At 54.5% G+C, this 16,637-nt stretch overlaps 3 protein-coding genes and 1 long non-coding RNA gene across 6 annotated transcripts in view; 1 reads left to right on the top strand and 3 right to left on the bottom strand.

Annotated features, from left to right (window-relative positions):
• RALGAPA2 (Ral GTPase activating protein catalytic subunit alpha 2) overlaps window positions 1-8,932 on the top strand; it is a 118,366-nt gene extending 109,434 nt beyond the window's left edge. For 2 of the 3 annotated variants that reach the window (XM_052701116.1, XM_052701106.1), the window contains one exon: window positions 8,672-8,932. In XM_052701116.1, the coding sequence (XP_052557076.1) occupies window positions 8,672-8,820 (149 nt within the window). In that variant the 3' untranslated portion in view covers window positions 8,821-8,932. Of the gene's footprint in view, window positions 1-6,703; window positions 6,744-8,671 lie in introns of all 3 variants that reach the window. The other variant, XM_052701120.1, reaches the window with a different exon arrangement.
• A 4,491-nt stretch (window positions 8,933-13,423) lies between these two features.
• INSM1 (INSM transcriptional repressor 1) lies at window positions 13,424-15,232 on the bottom strand. The gene is given in 2 exon segments (XM_052701393.1): window positions 13,424-15,187; window positions 15,189-15,232. Coding segments are annotated over 2 exon segments (1,260 nt in total). The 3' UTR covers window positions 13,424-13,971.
• Window positions 13,424-16,375, bottom strand: LOC128089814 (uncharacterized). The gene is made up of 2 exons (XR_008210688.1): window positions 15,980-16,375; window positions 13,424-13,622 (listed from the first exon to the last, which is right to left on the bottom strand). It is a non-coding gene; the product is annotated as an uncharacterized LOC128089814 (long non-coding RNA).
• Window positions 16,376-16,387: 12 nt separating this feature from the next.
• The window catches only part of CFAP61 (cilia and flagella associated protein 61), a 90,605-nt gene continuing 90,355 nt past the window's right edge, over window positions 16,388-16,637 (bottom strand). Inside the window, 1 exon segment of the mRNA XM_052678279.1 lies at window positions 16,388-16,612. Within this exon segment, the coding sequence (XP_052534239.1) occupies window positions 16,388-16,612 (225 nt within the window).

Genomic DNA, 16,637 nt, shown 5'->3' with positions numbered 1-16,637 from the left:
TGCAGTTGGTGCTTCAAAGGGTTAATTGAAATGGGCACACTTGACTGCTGAGAGGACTGATCTAATCACTGCCATATCCAAGTGCATCTGTTCACCATGAGGTCATTCTTGTGCATGCTAATGATTTGGAAAATAAAGCATAACGCTCGACGTTATCAGAAAGGATATAGTGTAAATCTTTACTTTTTTAGTTGCTAATCACTATTGTGGGGCCAAACAGCAGGCAAAAGAATCCCGGATTATCGCTTTCCATTTCAGGTTTTGTCTTTTAAGCATCATTTTCAGAGCAGTGTCAGGAAGCCGTGCTGGAAAACTCTGACATGTGGTATCTGTTGATAAATGGGTTCTTTAATGAATATTATAGCATTGCCCAGGAGCAACACTTGAGTTGAGGAACTATAGACGTTTTCAGCATTCCCCGGTTTTAAAGCCCTGGGAGCAGCGTGTGCTTATTTACATAAAACTGAGATTTTGCAGCCTTTTTGTTGAGAAAGTGACACATGCTTCCCTTTTGTCTCTGGGCTTTTATAGGCACAAAATTCTTGCAGAAAACACACGAGAATACAACAAGAAAAAGATTTGTTTTTTAATGCTTTTTGCTCAGTGCGGAGCTTTAAGTTTCACACTTTAAAACAACAGGAATATTCCAAATGTGGTCAGAAAAACATTTTTGACAGAGGCAAAAGAGAACCCAGTAGGGTGACTCTGAGCATGCAACCAGGCACATAGTGGGGTTGTTTTGGAAGCTGGTTGAGCGGCGACTCTTTCTGACCACATTGGGCTCTGCTGTTTTTTTCATTCTGACTCGTGGAATCAGACTCCACAACCCAAAGCTTGATTATGAAGCAGGTATGTTTCAATCAGTGCTGCGCAGGCACCGGGTGCAAGGGGGATATTCCGCCTATCTTGCCCAACGTAGGCAAAAGCTTGGTTCAGATATAGGCTCACCTACATAATCAGTGATCTTCCCAGAATTCGTATCCGTATTCATTACATTTGTGAGAGCCCATCAGCATATGGTCCCTCTCTCTTGCACGTGCGCCGTGGGCAGTGGGGTCTCCTTCTGGTGGTCAGAGGATGAAGACTCATTGTCTTAACAGAAGTAATCCCATCCTGACCCGTTCCTTGTGTAATGTTTCTTCAAGTTTACAATTGAGTTTCGTGATGTTCTTTTTTTATCTGGCCTCACATCCTGCTTACCTGCATTCCTATACCATAGTTAACTCTTATCTTGTCCCGACCTTACTCACATTCCTATACAGTAGTTAACTCTTATCTTGTCCTGTCCTTACTCACATTCCTGTACAATGCTTAACCCTTACCTTGTCCTCTCCTTTTTCACATTCCTATACATACAATGGTTAACCCTCAGTTTGTCCTCTCCTAACTCAATCCCCCCTTTTTCTTGAACCTAGCAATTTCTTTTGCTAGATTACTTCATTCAAGAAAAGGGAAGTTTTGAAATGACTTCCACTTCCTACTTTCTACCTTAGCTTGTGCTTTTTCTATTCCTCATAACTATCCCCAGAAGTTTTGCATATTCATAGTACACAACTCATTGCAGTATACATTAAAATGAGCAAGATGATTATAATAATATAAGCCACAGAGAGTTGCTTTAGCCATTCAAAATTAGGTAACCCGCTGCTAAGTTTTCCCACAGTTCTGTGAATCCGAATGAGGTGTCATCCATCGTTACCTGATGCAGTAATTTAGTGTGTTCCCATATTGCCTGTAGATCAGTCTCTATCCTTTTGTCTTGTCTACGTAAGCACAACAGCTCTGATTAGTTATCACACAAACCCATCCCTCTTTGGCTGTTAGGAGATCCAACGCCATTCTATTTTGTAATACAACCTAACTGAGCATTGAAATCTCAACTTGTAATGCGTTGGTTGCATCCACGCGAGCGTTCTCTATATTATCTCTAGAGTGGCTGAAATATGAACGATCGCTTTCTCCAGCTCACTTGCTCCAAGAGATGGGATGAGCCATCTCACAAAGCTGTGGAAACCGGTAGGTTTTTCCACCAAGGGATTTAGTACTCTTCTCACCCGTCTCCAGGGGGTTCTCAAGAGTCCCCGTGGTATTTCCTCATGCACCGTGGTCTGAGGTACCACGTATCCCACAGTGCATGTTCCCATCCAATTTGCAGGCAGTGCCTTTCGTGCCTGCCCATCCCCACATAACCACCAGCATCCGTAAGGTAAGCTGCATGGATTAGACCTACCCTCTTGTTGGGTAGAAGATGTTCCCATTCCCACAATCCCAAGTACATTCTTATATAGGCCATGATGAATTTTCGCTTGCTCTAGAATCACGCCCTATGCCCTGCTTCCACCTTGTAGACTTGTTGAGTCCTGATACTGTCCCCGAATTCCCAACTGCATCCTATACCTGTTAAGTTTCACCACCCAACTTTCACACTAATTTCGCTATCATTTTCCCTATCCACAAAGATAGACTTAGAAGAACTAATAATCAACAGATCGAACCTCGGGCCCTTTTGTAATTAATCCTCCATTCCATACTTACATTCCCCATGCTCCACCCAATTTGGAATTGTCCAATTAAACGCTTCTAACCCGTAGACTGGCACCCCCCCCCTCTGGGGAGGACCATACACATCCAACAGTTTGTTAGGTTAAAATTTTGGGCTACTGCCCAAGTAACATTTAGGTAGCTATTATCTTCCCAGGCTAAAGCAAATCTTATAAGGTTAATTACAACGCATGGTTTGTACATTCTTCTTAATTGTAAGTTGGAGGGTCCTTTCTCCCTCACATTGCGGTCGGACAGTCTTCTTCAGGCAGGTGTGGTGTATCCATGGTATCAATCCTTCCACCTGGGCTGCCCTGTGCGTGGTTAGGAGTACTTCATAAGGTCCTTCCCACCTTGGTTCTAGAGGAGAATCTGAGAGGGATTGGACATACACATAACCTCCAGGCAATACGTTATGTACCGGACCATCCAGGCCTCGTGCCCTGCTATTAAACACCACCTGCTCAATATCCTTTAATTGCTTTCACAACTTAATTACATATCTGCTCAAAAGTTCCTCCCCTGTTTGTGCTGAAGTTCCTTTTTGTATCGGGTGAGGTCTCCCATAAAGGATCTCAAATGGACTTAGTCCTTCTTTGGTTCAGGTTTTGTTTGAATCCTTAATAAAGCCAAAGGCAGCGCTTGGGGCCAGGGTGTTTGTGCCTCCTGGCCATCACCATCTGTAATTTTAACAAATGATTCATTTTCTCTGCTTGTCCGCTTGACTGAGGTCGATAAGGTGTATGTAATTGCCAGTCAACCCCCAGTAACGTGCTCACATGTTGTACTATTCTGGCCATAAGGTAAGGGCCTCGGTCCAGGAATTCTGAGGAGGTTTCTTTTGGACCCTGCCTTATAGCGTGTAAGGCAGACCAATTGGTTGCTTTAGGAATAGCCCTTTCCATTCCTTTTACCACCCATCCTCAGTAGGCTTCTAAAAGATCTCGTTCTGCTCCTCTACCTGGGTCCCAATGAAGGTCCTGAAGATGGAAGTGATCTTTTATGTCCGCGTTTCCACCCTGCAAATTATCCTCAGCCAGATTCTGGGCTGTTCTCAAAATTAGACACTTTTCCATCTCCGTCATGGAGTCTGGTAATAACTGGATATCACTCCAGTCGGGATTGTGCTGCCTAATCAAATACTGAAAATGCCATGTTACTCCCACCGGGTCACTTGGAATTCCTTAGCCACCTGTTTCCAGGTTTCCAGATCAAAAGAAGGGATGAGACCTTTATTAAGACACGTGTCCCATCCGGTCCCACCGCCTCCCTCAGGGGGGCTACAAGAACACTTTGTTGCCTCCTAGTTCTAGTGGCTATAGGGGAGTCCGGGAGGGTTCTGGGGGAAGAGTCTTCCCTTTTGGAGGGCTCCCTTTGTCCAGTGGTAGGACTCCCTGCCCTGGCTCCTGATAATGGTCCAGTAAATGAGCAGAAGTCTTAACTTCAGTTAGTCTAGTACACTGCTGTCCTACACTGCATGCGGAGCAACAGCGTTTTATCCCTCCGCTTCCTGCTGCCCGCTGATCCTTTTCTAATGCTGACACTAGAGGATCTCGTGGTGCCCCCATCCCACATTCTCTTTGCCACTCAGGATGGTTCCTGAGGGTAAAGAACATATCAGCGTATGCTGCCTCATCCCATTTACCTTAAAAATAGCATCAGTTGCAAATGATATTGTACTTCAATGTCCCGTTCAGGGGCCACTTTTCCCCATCATCCAATTTATACAATAACCACCATTGAATACAATATTTTATCAGTTTTCTTGCTTAGAGTGCCCCCAGGACCCCCTGCAGTATTTCACCAGTGTACCAGAGCACATCCGAGGGATGTTCTTGTAGGTATTTCCTTTCCCTGTGAGCCTCCCATAATGTTGTCTCACTGGTTTGTTGTTGCCCTAAGGTTTCCACAGGTAATTCTTCATACTCTAAAATTTCCCCACTCTAAAATTTCTGGACGCAAACGACACCACCAACCCCGATATATTTCTTCACACACTGGATGGCAAATGATATAAATGGGGCAACACTCATTTTCCAGGTGGAATGCACACCTTTCCTCAGACCCCTCTTCCCAATTTGTAAACTCCCATCGCTATCCTAATCTGTAAGCTTCATACAAACACAAAAACACGTATGGACGGACAGATGACACAAAGAACAACTTGTTGCTTTGTCCATCCCTGGCCGTTTCCCTGGTGGGAGCACGGAACCACAGCTCAGGACTCCTCTTTCACTCCGTGTCTCAGCCACGTCTCACTCACACCACATGCACACAGTGCCAGCTGAATCAATCCTGCACGTGCGCCGTGGGCAGTGGGGTCTCCTTCTGGTGGTCAGGGGATGAAGGCTCACTGTCTTAACAGAAGTAATCCCATCCTGACCCGTTCCTTGTGTAATGTTTCTTCAAGTTTACAGTTGAGTTTCGTGATGTTCTTTTCTTATTTGGCCTCACATCCTGCTTACCTGCATTCCTATACCATAGTTAACCTCCTATACCATAGTTAACCCTTATCTTGTCCTCTCCTTACTCACATTCCTATACAGTGCTTAACCCATATCTTGTCCTGTCCTTACTCACATTCCTATACAATGCTTAACCCTCAGTTTGTCCTCTCCTAACTCAACACATGCTTCCCTTTTGTCTCTGGGCTTTTATAGGCACAAAATTCTTGCAGAAAACACACGAGAATACAACAAGAAAAAGATTTGTTTTTTAATGCTTTTTGCTCAGTGCGGAGCTTTAAGTTTCCCTCTTTAAAACAACAGGAATATTCCAAACGTGGTCAGAAAACACATTTTTGACAGAGGCAAAAGAAAACCCAGTAGGGTGACTCTGAGCATGCAACCAGGCACATAGTGGGGTTATTTTGGAAGCTGGTTGAGCGGCGACTCTTTCTGACCACATTGGGCTCTGCTGTTTTTTTCATTCCTTGTCTTTGCATTTTGCCTGAAGATCTGTAGGATGTTGAGGCAGTTCTGCCTGCTGGGCAGAATAAAAGTCTTTCTGAGTTCTCTCTAACGCTTGTGCATCATTTTAGGGAATATTTTTAGAGCTGAATATTTGGAAATACACATCTGAAAGCAAATAGCTGTGCCGTGATACTGCTTACAGCAAACATGGCATGTGCCAGGCGTTGAGTTCCAGCAACACGAGCGTGCTGCCTGAAATTGAGCAAAGGAGGCAGGGCTGAAATCAAGAAGTCACAGAGGATGCTGAAATGCTGAGATCTTGCCTCCCATCGTCTCCAGTTGCAGACTTCCACGTATGGATTGGACCGTTCCCTGTTTGGCCACTTGTAAATGGCTTCTTGTGTGCTCTAACAAAACATGTTCCACACCTCTGCAGCCTACACACACTGAAGCATCTTCCTTCCTTTGGGTGAAATGCTCTCCTGGCCATGGATGCTGCTTGACAGCAGAGAATCAAAAGATTCCCAGTGAAATTTCCTGTTGGACCAACCTGACCTAATGTTGGGGGCTTCTGCAAAGCCCTCACAAGTACTGTTTCTCCCCAGAGGTGCCTGTCAGCAAGACACGAGGGGGAAATCCACCCCACATGGTGCACTCCTTCCCTCCTTCTCACATGCTGTCACCCAGGCTGCAGGGAGGGGAACTCCACACCACTGCTGCTCCTGTGGCAGCTCAGACACTCTGCGTTTTGCAGGATGTGAGCTGTGTGTCTGTTGGCAGCGTATTCTCATCAAAGAGAAACACTCTGTCTGGTGGTATTCTGTCTTTGCAGAGGGATGCCATCACCCATTTGTGGGCACGGTGTGTGTGTGCAGGGGATGGGTTTGTACATAGAAGTTACTTTTCACTTACATGGCCCAGTGGTATGTATGTTGTTCACGCTGTGATTTTTTAACCTGGCCACAGTGTAACAGCAGTTCAGCCCTCCAAGAAGCCTTACCCGATTTCAGATTTTACCTGCCAGCAGTGTTGTTGAAATGAGAGGAGGCTGAATGCCCAGGCTGCCACATCTGCACGTTTGGCAGAAGCTGAAGAGGACTCGCTTTGGGCACCATTTCCTCCCCACCCCTGACCAGCAGCACACCTCGGTCACCCTCTGTCCCCATGTCCCCCCAGTTGGCTCCTGGCCCCATGTGCACCGTGGGTACGCTGCTCCTGTATTGATACCATTTTGTGTTCTCTCCCTTTAGATTAGAGTGTGTAACGGTCTCGTTACGCTAATTGCCGCAGGTAAGAGCCGTGCTTCCCGCAGGCCATGCGTCGCGCTCCATCGCTAACGCTCTCGTCCTTCTCTTCCACCTCCTCCTCCTGGTGCTCTGCCCTTGGGTTTGGGCTTTGTCTCTGCCTCTCACTAAGGCTGGGCTGCACATCTCACCTGGCTCCTCCTGCTTTGAGACCCCCCTGCTTGCTTGAGTTGTGAATTTGGAAGGGCTCGAGCCCTCCGGTGACCCACCTGCGAGCCAAAAGGAAATCCATTTTAGCTAACAGCCAGCAAAGCTGCTTGTTGCTTCTTACAACTCCTAATTCCATACTGCCTGTGTACCCTCTGGAGCAAGCACAGCCTCAGAAGGGCCAAAAAATAAAAGGGTGAATCCTCCAAAAAAGGCCCTTAGCAGCACCTCGCCCTCCGAACAAACTTGCAGGCTTCCCCTGTGAGGAGGCGAAGCAATTAGAGTTTGTGCCAGACGGCTTGCAAGTGGAATTATAATATTTGTATGAAAGCCTTTATCTTTTGTGGCTAACTCTCGCTCACTCTGCAGCTGCTGTCTCCCTATCAATCACAGCCAGGGGCCGCACGCGCAGCTCAGGACTCGCTGGGGGAAGGCTGGGACTGCAGGAATGTGCGGGGCTGCGCGGCTGCAGGATGGACGTGGGGCTGTGGGACGTGGGGACGGGAGCTCCTGACCCACATCCTGCCTGCAGCCTTTCACTCACAGCGAGGCATTGTGGGGAGCGTGCATGAATATTGCTGCAGCTCGTCCTTTTGGGGGAAACTGTATTATTTTGACCATCTGCCATGCCGCTTGACTGCAGGAATGTAAAGTGTGACACCTCCCTCGCACCCCCTCCTCCCCGCGCTGTGAACAACACCGCAGGTTTTCTTTTGAATCCTGAACTGACAGCTCCACATTTTTCACAGAGAATGCCTTTGCACATTAAGTCATGTTTTTCACCTTTTTTTTTTTTCCTTTTTAATGCGGTATTTCCCTTTCAGTCAGTTGTCTTGAAATATAAATCTGGGACTGAAAGGTTCCATTTGAAATGCCGACTCCAGGTTGTAAACCAGCTATGGGATTTCAAAGGAGCAGAGTGGGCTTTGGACCTCAGCATTGCAGGGTTCAGTGCCTATTCGCCAAAATACCCACAGTTACATAGAGCAGGGCCCCAAGATTTAATCCTTTTAGTGAGGAAGCAAAATGAGGCTCAGCCTGTGCTGGACATTGAATTTCCAAGCTCTGAGCAGTCCCAAGATTCATGCAGGTTGTCCCACTGTACTGGGGACAACACAGCCAGAAAGCCCGGCTGGGAGCAGGCAGCAGGAGGCACAGCCCACTGCTGAGCTGGAAGTAGGTTTGTGCCGCGGCACACGGCCATCGGAGCGCAGAGGTGCTCGGCCGCAGCCATTAGGTTGGGCTCCAAGCACTGCTCCAGGCTTGCAAGCACCGGGGCACAGCACTGTACCTCTCCCTCCAGGAAAAAAAACACACAGAGACTTAGTTACAACAAGATTTAAAAATACTGCAGCCCAGGGGAGCTAATGAAATAACACTGACACCGAGAAACGCCTTGGGATGGGTGGAAACCCCAGCAGCAAGAGCAGCGCTGTGTTGCAGCATGCGTCGGTATTCCCCGAGCGCGTCTGCACCACAGCCAGGCAGGAGCTGCACACACTCCAGCTTTATTCACTGCCCTACAGTTAATAGCTGTCCCCTCAGCTGTTCTCATTCAGACAAGCCATTAGCCCCGACCTGCAGCCATAACCGCCTTTGGGGAGGTGCCGGAGAAGGAAGCCCGTGAGCACGGTTCCTGATGGGGGTCCACTTGCAGTAGTCAGAAAGACCTGAGGTTCTGTATCTGCAGAGCGGCTGTTGGGATGCGGACACGCACTGCTTGTCCCTGTCCTCAGCCCGCCTTCCCCTGCCCGCTGTCTCTTCCAGGCTGCCTCACCGCCAGCACCAGCGCCGACCTCGCCGTCCCCGCAGGAGCAGAGCCAGCAGAGCTGACCTCAGCGCCGCGCAGCGCCGGCACCAAAGCCTGCGGGAGGCTCCGCCGCTCCGCCAGCGCGCTCAGCAAGGCTCCCAGCTGACACCCTGCACCCTCCAGGGAACCCCTCGCCACGCACCAGGCTCTGCTCCTCGCCTGAAGGACCCCCCGCTCGGGATGGGCGCTTGTTGGAGGGGATGGGCAGCAAGCACTTTTCCCCCCACCTCATCGCACGAGGGCACGGAGCAGCGCTGATGCCCGTTGCCTCACGTCGTCTCAGAGCACTGATTTCAGTCATTCCGTCCAACGAATTGTGGACCGGGGAGTTGTGACAAAGCAGAACTGAGCTTTGTAATCATGAGGCACGTGCCGAATGTCCTCCTCCAGAGCATGGGCGAGTGATGGGGTGCTGCTCAGCATCTGTTCCACCTCTGCTCACGTCCTGTTTTCAGCAGCCATCCGTGGCAGTTGTTGTGCACGGAGCAAAGAATTAGTGATAATCAGAGAGGCCCATTTATCTGAAATTCAGGAGGCTGCTGCCAATTTCATAGAATGGCAGCACCTGCTCTGAAATCGCTCCGTTTACCCGTGCTATCTTGTTCAGGGTCATCCATCACCACCTATTGTGGAGCATCCGTCCCCACACCGAGGATGCTGTGGCAGTGCACGAGCTGGGCTGCTCTCCGTGCTGCTGCCCCAGTGCAGGGTGAGCCGTCCCCTGGCTCCACATGTGGTTTGGAAAGGAGTCCTCTTCCTCAGCCCTGCCCCCAGGGCTGCTTCACCCTCCACAGTAACGCTTGCAGTGGCTGTGCAGTGTGAACTGCTGTCCACATGTGGAGAAACACCCAGCCACGTTTCTTTCAGAAGATGAAATGCTGCACATCTGCCTGACTGCTTCTCACCGGGGTGTGACTCACTGCGGGACGGCGCGCTCCCCACGTCACCACTTTGCCTTTTCACAACACTGGGGCAATAATCTGCAAGGGGAAGCATCTCTGATGAGCTAGAATACAAACCCATCTGAAGGCTCCCAGGGAAATGTAACGTCCTGATGGCACTTTGTGTAGTAAGCAAATCTTTTGGACGGGAAATGTACTTCACTCTGCACATGTCACAGGTTTCCAGGGTGAAAACTCACAGCTCCTGCTCTAGCTTCGGGTTTTGGATGTTGTGGACACTGGTGTGTCTGCCCAGTTCCTGGGTGTTGCAGCAGATACCTCCGGCCTTCCTCGTCCTCCTCAGGTCTCACTCCCGTTGCTTTTTTGTTCAACTGTTGTTCAATTTTTGTGTTTTTGGGGTGTTGTTTTTCTTTTTGAAACGCCACTTGGCCTTGAAGCGCACACCTCTGAAGTCCATGTGATGTATCGAAGTGATGGGAACTGAAGCAAAACGCCCCGCTGTGCCGTCTGCTTTTGCACTTCCTACACGTTCACACGAAGGACTGCTGTCGTGCCACCACTCCATGCTGCTGCCGGCTGGATGCAGACAAGCACTCCGGGCACTGATGGCGGCAGCCCCGCCATGGGGCTCCACGCAGCAGTGAGCTGACGAGGCGCACGGCTGGGGTTGGGGTGAGCGCAGCGCTGCTGCAGCACGGAGCTCCGCGTGCCGAGCGCTTGCAGTGCCGCTCCGCCTGCCTGCCTCACCCTTTGCTTTTGTTCCCTACCGATCGGGGGGGGGAAGTTGGAAAATAAAATGTGTATTTTAATTTATTTCGTTTTTCGCAGCGGAACACGCGAGGCTGTCTTGTTCTTTAGTTACCCAGTGGTCTGAAATCATTTCAAAGGCGTTCTGAGTAAAATGAGCCGTTTCTCTTTGGAGCAATACTCATCCCTCTTTCAGGGGAGGATTAATAATATTTTCCCGATGTCAAAACAACATCGACTTGTGAAAATTCAGCATTGGTTGCATACTGTGCAGTCAGACACGGAGCTGCTCCGTTCCCCCTGGTGCCTTGAGCAGAGTGAAGCCACACCGTGATGGTGCACTGTGATGCTGGAGCTGCCATCTCAGCCAGGGCAACTGTGGGAGAGCGGGGAGGGCTCTGCTGGGCTGAGACCTGCAGAGCTGCTACTGAACGTCACTTCTGTACGGCTTAGGGACAGCTAACTCAGAGGATTCTCTTCTAGTGAATAAAAATTGATCACAGAAATGTGTTTGTCTGTTTCTGTCACCACCTAAAGGAGAGGTTTTGTTTCTCATAGGATCACAGAATGGTCGGAAGGGAGCTCGGCATCAGTGACAGCACCATCGCTGGCTTCTTCGGAAGGGGCTTGGATGCTCTCACTAATAGTAATTACAGAGCATTACCAAGCCCCAGAAGACATTACTTCTATAGCATTCATTGCAGGAGATGCGTGATGACAAGGCTGCCCTTCCTAAACCGTGTAATGCCTCATTGCTGCGAATTTGCATGGGCATTAGAAACAAAACCTTTCTAGCGGCGATTTCCTGCTCTGCGGAGACATCGCTTAAGAAAATGAAGGGGGTTTGTGTGCTCAGTCATAATTATGTCAGGGGTGCTTAGGCATTAACACCCGCTTATGCCAGCGGGAATGATACGGGATTATTTGGCAGTGGGAAAAGCTGCTGTGAGATCTCTCTCTCTTTTTCTGAAGTTCTCACTTCAATCCCTGTTTGCACACCTTGCCGTGTCCATCAGCTGGGCAGGGGGAGCACGGCATCGCCCCGCTGCTGCACCCAGCGTCAAGCTGCTACCGCCGGCAGGGACAGCCTGTGGGATGTCACAGAGCACATCAGCTGTGTCACGATATGCATCAGTTACACACGAAAATGTCATTAATGGTATATGCATGCTGTATAATATTGAGTGCACCATGTAACAGGATATGTGATAAGCAACCTGACCTACGGGGTGGCAACCATGGCCACAGCAGGGGTTGGAACCCCAAGTCCTGATCCTAAACCTCACCCATAACCCTAACCCGGACCTATGTTGCAACAGCCGGTCCCAAGCTGTGACACTCAGTCTCATGCCGTGATGCCTGCTCCCACATCACAACTCCCCGTGCACAGAGCCATGCATTGCCCGGCACTGCAGGATGCTGGCACACCAGCAGCAATGTCCGACAGCCCCGCAGCTGCTTTTCCACTCATTTAGAATCAGCGACAGCTTTTCAGCAGGTTGATGGGAAGGAAAGGAAATCCGAAGGCAAAGTTCTGCGGGCCCATTTCTGGATGATTTCCTGCTTCCCGCCTCCCTCCTTTCAGCAACCAGTGCCCGGTGCTGCTCCCAGTGAGCCCTCCCAGCCGATGGCTGCGGGAACGGCTGCTGGTCCCAGCCCTGCTAAAAGAAACGCTGAGCAGCGGCACAGCAGAGAATCTCAGCTGTTCCCCCACCAGCCGCCCGTGCTGACGGCACCGCGGGGAGAACTGCGCAGCGCATCGCCCGGCGATGGTGTCGGAGCTGCATTTCTCAGCACCCTGAAGGTTCCTGTAATTAACCTCCCCGCTTCTTTTCAGTTTGCAAACAGTCCATTTCAGACCATGTGTTCAGCTCTTTGTGCGCTCCGACGGGGGCCAGATCCAGCATTCTGCAAAACAGGCCAACAGATCGGGCCGTGCATGCAGCACAGCCTCCGTACCTGCGCTCCCACTGCCTCAGAAATGGGAAATTGCCTTTCAGGTGGGATCAGCATTTTCTCATGCGCCCAAACCTGTTCTCTCCAGCTGAGCTGGGAGCCCTCAGCAGATTGATTTGTTAGCTGACAGGAGGCTTTGTTTGCACAGCGCCGGCCGCTCCTGGCTGCCGGGTGGTGAAGAGATGGCACCGGGAAGGAAACACCTGGTGCTCCCCAGGGCTGCGGGGCCACTTCGTGTGGGGCTCACAAGGGGTGAACCCCAGTTTTGGGGGGGATCTGTGGCAGAAACTCGCTTCCCCAAACCCTAAAACTGCCCCTCTCCGTGCTGCTCCCCAAGCACCAGCCCCTACCATCACATCCCCCTGCATCCAGCACGGCAGCTGAGCTTTACCCCGACGTTTCCCTACCAACCACGGCAGTTGATCTGATTTTATCTCACTCTTGGCTACTGAGAAGCCAGCAGCAACACGAAGCAGCTATTTTGGTTGGATGGTGCCGCAGGATGGGATGCTGCCCCAAGACGGGTGGCCTTTCAGGCCTCACCGATGGGCCTCAGTGCCCAGCAGGGTTTCAACACAGGCTCAGCTCCTTCTCTTTGAGGAGCTCCAGGATCGTAGCTGCCCAAGGGAAGCAGCACACAGCAGGCAGCCCCAGAGCAAAGCAAAACTCACCAGCCCCATCCTGCCGCCCGCATTTTGGGTGCTGCTGGGCCACGTTCTCTTCTGCAGATCATCAGCTATGACAGCTTCGCCCAGACCTGACGTCAGCCCCAGCAGGATGAGCTCGGTTTCCTAGGAAGCACAGCACAGCAGCCCGCTGCTTTCATGCTTTTTGGCACTTTTTAGCCCAACCTTACAAGGAAACCCAAACCAAAAAGCAGCGACGGCAACTCTCTTTTTCTCCCGCACAGCTGCTGCGCACACACTCCACTCTCCTCAACAGCCACAGCAAAGCTCAGTGAGGGCATCCCCTGCCCCACACCATAGGACACAACGGCCTCAGGCACCTCCAAGCCGAGCAGCCCCACGTTCCTTCCTTCTCCCACCCTCCATCGCTCCATAACGAAGGCAGCCGAGCGCGCAGCAGGCAGGCAGAAGGCAGGCGTGAATTGGAAAATACTTTTATTTGAATAGTAAATAATTATACAGTCGAAACAGTCCTATCGAAGCACTCTATAAATAGCTAACAGGTACGAAAATAATGTGTGTAGAAAAAGAGATTGCATCTAGGAGTGAGAGCTGTCGGCGGCGCGGGCGGACGGGTTAAGGTCACGTGGTTTATTTCCAGGTATAAAAGTTAAAACCTTTATAGAAAAAAAGAAAAAAGAAAAAAAAAAAAGATCACAGTGAGATGGTGGGGCCGGGGGGCGTGGGGAGGGAATAAAAAAGCGCGTTAGAGCATCTGCGATCAAATAATATCCATCTTCATCATTAATATAAATAAATAAGGAATAAATAATAACGCGAGGACTCGACCCAACACATACAGACGGCGCGGCGCGGGCACGGCACGACTTAAGGCAGTTCTACGCGTCCCGGAGCGGAGCGAAGGCGCCGGCGCTGCGCCGACCGAAGCCTCGCCTCTCCTTCGTCCTCGAGCGCAACCCGAGCGGCCGGGGAGGGACGGGGGCGACGCGGGGCGCAGTCCGCGGCTCAGCAGTGCGGCCGCAGCGGCACCTGCAGCAGCACCACCTGCCTGTTCTCGGACGGGTGGCACTTGTTGATGTGCCGCGTGAGGCCGGGCGAGCTGTAGAAGGTGGCGGGGCAGTACTTGCAGGGGAAGAGCTGCGCGGCGTGCAGCAGCCGCAGGTGCCGCTCCTGGCTGCTCTTGCTGGGGAAGCTCTCCCCGCACACCGGGCACGGCCGGGGCTCGGCGGGCTCCGCCGCGGGTTCGGGCGCCGGGCCGGGCGCGGCGGGGTGGCCCAGCAGGTGTTTCCTTAGGTAGGCCTGCCGCCGGAACCGGCGGGCGCAGCGCGGGCACTCGAACAGCCCCTCCTCGGAGCCCGCCTCCGAAGCGCCGCCGGGGCTCGGCGTGTCCCGCTCCGCCGCCGTCGCCGCCGCCTCCTTGGGGGGCTCCGCCGCCTCGGGGCCGCTCTTGGCGGGGGGCCGCGGTTTGTGCCAGCGGCGGTGCGAGGCGAGGTTGGCGGGGCAGGAGAACACCTTGTCGCACTCGGGGCAGCGGTACTCCACGCGGACGATGCGCGAGCAGCGGTGCTGCGCCAGCGCGAAGGGATCGCCGTACTCCTCCTTGCAGAGCTGGCAGATGAACTCGCCCAGCGGCCGCGCGCAGCCCCCGCGCCGCGCCGGCGCCTCCACCGGGCCCTCCTTGATGCGCAGCCCCAGCACCGGGGACGTGGTCACCTCGTCCTCGAAGGTCAGCTTGCGGATCGCCTTCGCCTTCTTGCCGGCCACGGCCTTCTGCCGGCCGGGCTCGGCGGGACGCTTGGCGGCCGGAGCGCCGCCGCCGCCGCCGCCGCTGGGGTTGGGGGGCGGCCGGGCGGCCCAGAGCTTGAGCTCGGCGGGGCCGAGCAGCAGCGGGTCCATGCTGCTGGGCACGGCGGGCGCAGGGAACGACTCGGCCGAGACGGGCGAACCCAGGCTGAAACCGCGCTCCAGCAGCGCGTCGCGGCTGACGGGCCGCGTGGGGCTGCGCAGCGCTTGCACGGGGCCATCGGGCGTCCCGAAGGGCACGGGAGGAGGAGGCGGCGGCGGCGGGGCAGGAGGGGGAGGCGGCGGCGGAGCGGTGGGCGGAGGGGCGCGCACCCGGTAGGACACGGGCGTGGGCCGCCGGCTGCGCTTCACCAGGAAACCGCGGGGCATCTTCGGGCGGGCGGTCCGCGCCCGGCGGCGGCGAGCGGCGCTCCCTCCTCCTCCTGCCCGCCGCCGCCGCCGCCTTTAAGAGGGCCGGGGCCATTGTTCGGCCCGGCGGCGGCGGGCGCGGCCAATCAGCGGCGGCGGCGGGCGGGGCGGCGGCACCTGAGCCCCGCGGCCGGCACACGCCCGGCCCGCCCCCGGCACGCGTGGCCCTTTGTGCGCGCGGGGCCGCTCCGGGCGCCGGCCGCGCTCTTTCTTTCCCCGCTCGCGGCTCCGAAGGCGCGGGGCCGTGCCCGCCGGGCCGCGGGCGTCGCCGAGCGGGAGACCGGGCCGCCACCTGTTAGCGCCGCGCCCGCTCCCCCGCCGCCGGTGCCCGCCCCGCGCCCCTTTGTCCCCCGGCCCCGCAGGTGGCGGCGCGGCGGGGGGGCGGCGAGCAGCCGGCGGGGACCCCCCCCATACCGCCCCCCGTTCCCCTCCCCTCTCTCTCCTCCTCCCCCTCCCCTCCCCGTCTCCCGAGGGAGGCACGCGGGCGGCACGCGCTCGGCCCCCCCGAGCCCCCCGCGGCCGCCTTTGTGCCGGGCATTAGCATAAAGCTGCGCGGAGCCGGCACAAAGGGGCGGCGGGGGGAGGAAGGAGGGGACAAAGGGAGGGGAGGGGGGCCGGGGGTCGGGAGCGCGGGGCGGGGCGGCCATTAGCATACAGCTGCGGGCACGCGCCGCCGCGCCCCCCCCGCCGCGCCCCACGCGCGGACCCCCGACGCCCCCCCCCAACCCCAACCCCCACCGCGGTCCCGGGTCGGAGCGGTCGCGGCCGCCAGGCGGAGCTCGGCGCCCCGCTCCACGCTCACCTGCCGGCCGGCCGCGGGCGTACATGGGCAGCTGCGCGCCGTGCCGCAGCAGGTAGCGCACGGCCGAGCGAGCGAGCGGCGGCGGGACGGGGCTGTCCTCGGTCTGCCGCTCCGCGGGAACCTGCGGGGAAAGAGAGTCGCGAGTCGTTCGGGTGCGCCCGCGGGAGCGCTGCGCTTCCCTGCCATCCCCTCCCGTACCCCGAGCCCCTTGGGAGGAGCCGGCGGAGCGGCGCGGCGCTTCGGGTGGGCGCCGTTCCCGCAGCGGCCCTCCTGCAGTCAGCAGCTCGGTGGGGTGTCAGCCACGGCCCGTGGTTCGAGGTGGCGGTTTGGGTTCGGAGCTGTGGGACTGTATGGCTCTTGTCTGCAGTGTAAGGCTTCGGGCAGCATCAGTGGGCATTTGATCCGTCTTTACTCGGGAAATTCACCCGTGGCTGAGAAAAAATCAGTTGCCCTTCGTTCCCTGTGGGGAGGTGCTGAGAAACCCGCTGCCCGCAGGCTCGCCTGAGGCAGGTTTAGGTTGGCATTCGGTGTATTCCGATTAGGAAACACCTGGAAAGTGGTAAGAAATGAGGTGGGGATTTCTGGCAGGCCGCTTGTGCTGCGTGGGAAAACGGAGCAACTTCGCGGGGAGTGCTGCTGGCACATCGGAAAACCCAGC

This window comes from Tympanuchus pallidicinctus, unplaced genomic scaffold (genome assembly GCF_026119805.1).
Source record: "Tympanuchus pallidicinctus isolate F22 unplaced genomic scaffold, pur_lepc_1.0 scaffold1, whole genome shotgun sequence".
Classification (NCBI taxonomy): domain Eukaryota; kingdom Metazoa; phylum Chordata; class Aves; order Galliformes; family Phasianidae; genus Tympanuchus; species Tympanuchus pallidicinctus.
The sequence above is the reverse complement of the archived record's forward strand: the minus strand, read 5'-3'. Positions and strand labels throughout refer to the sequence as shown.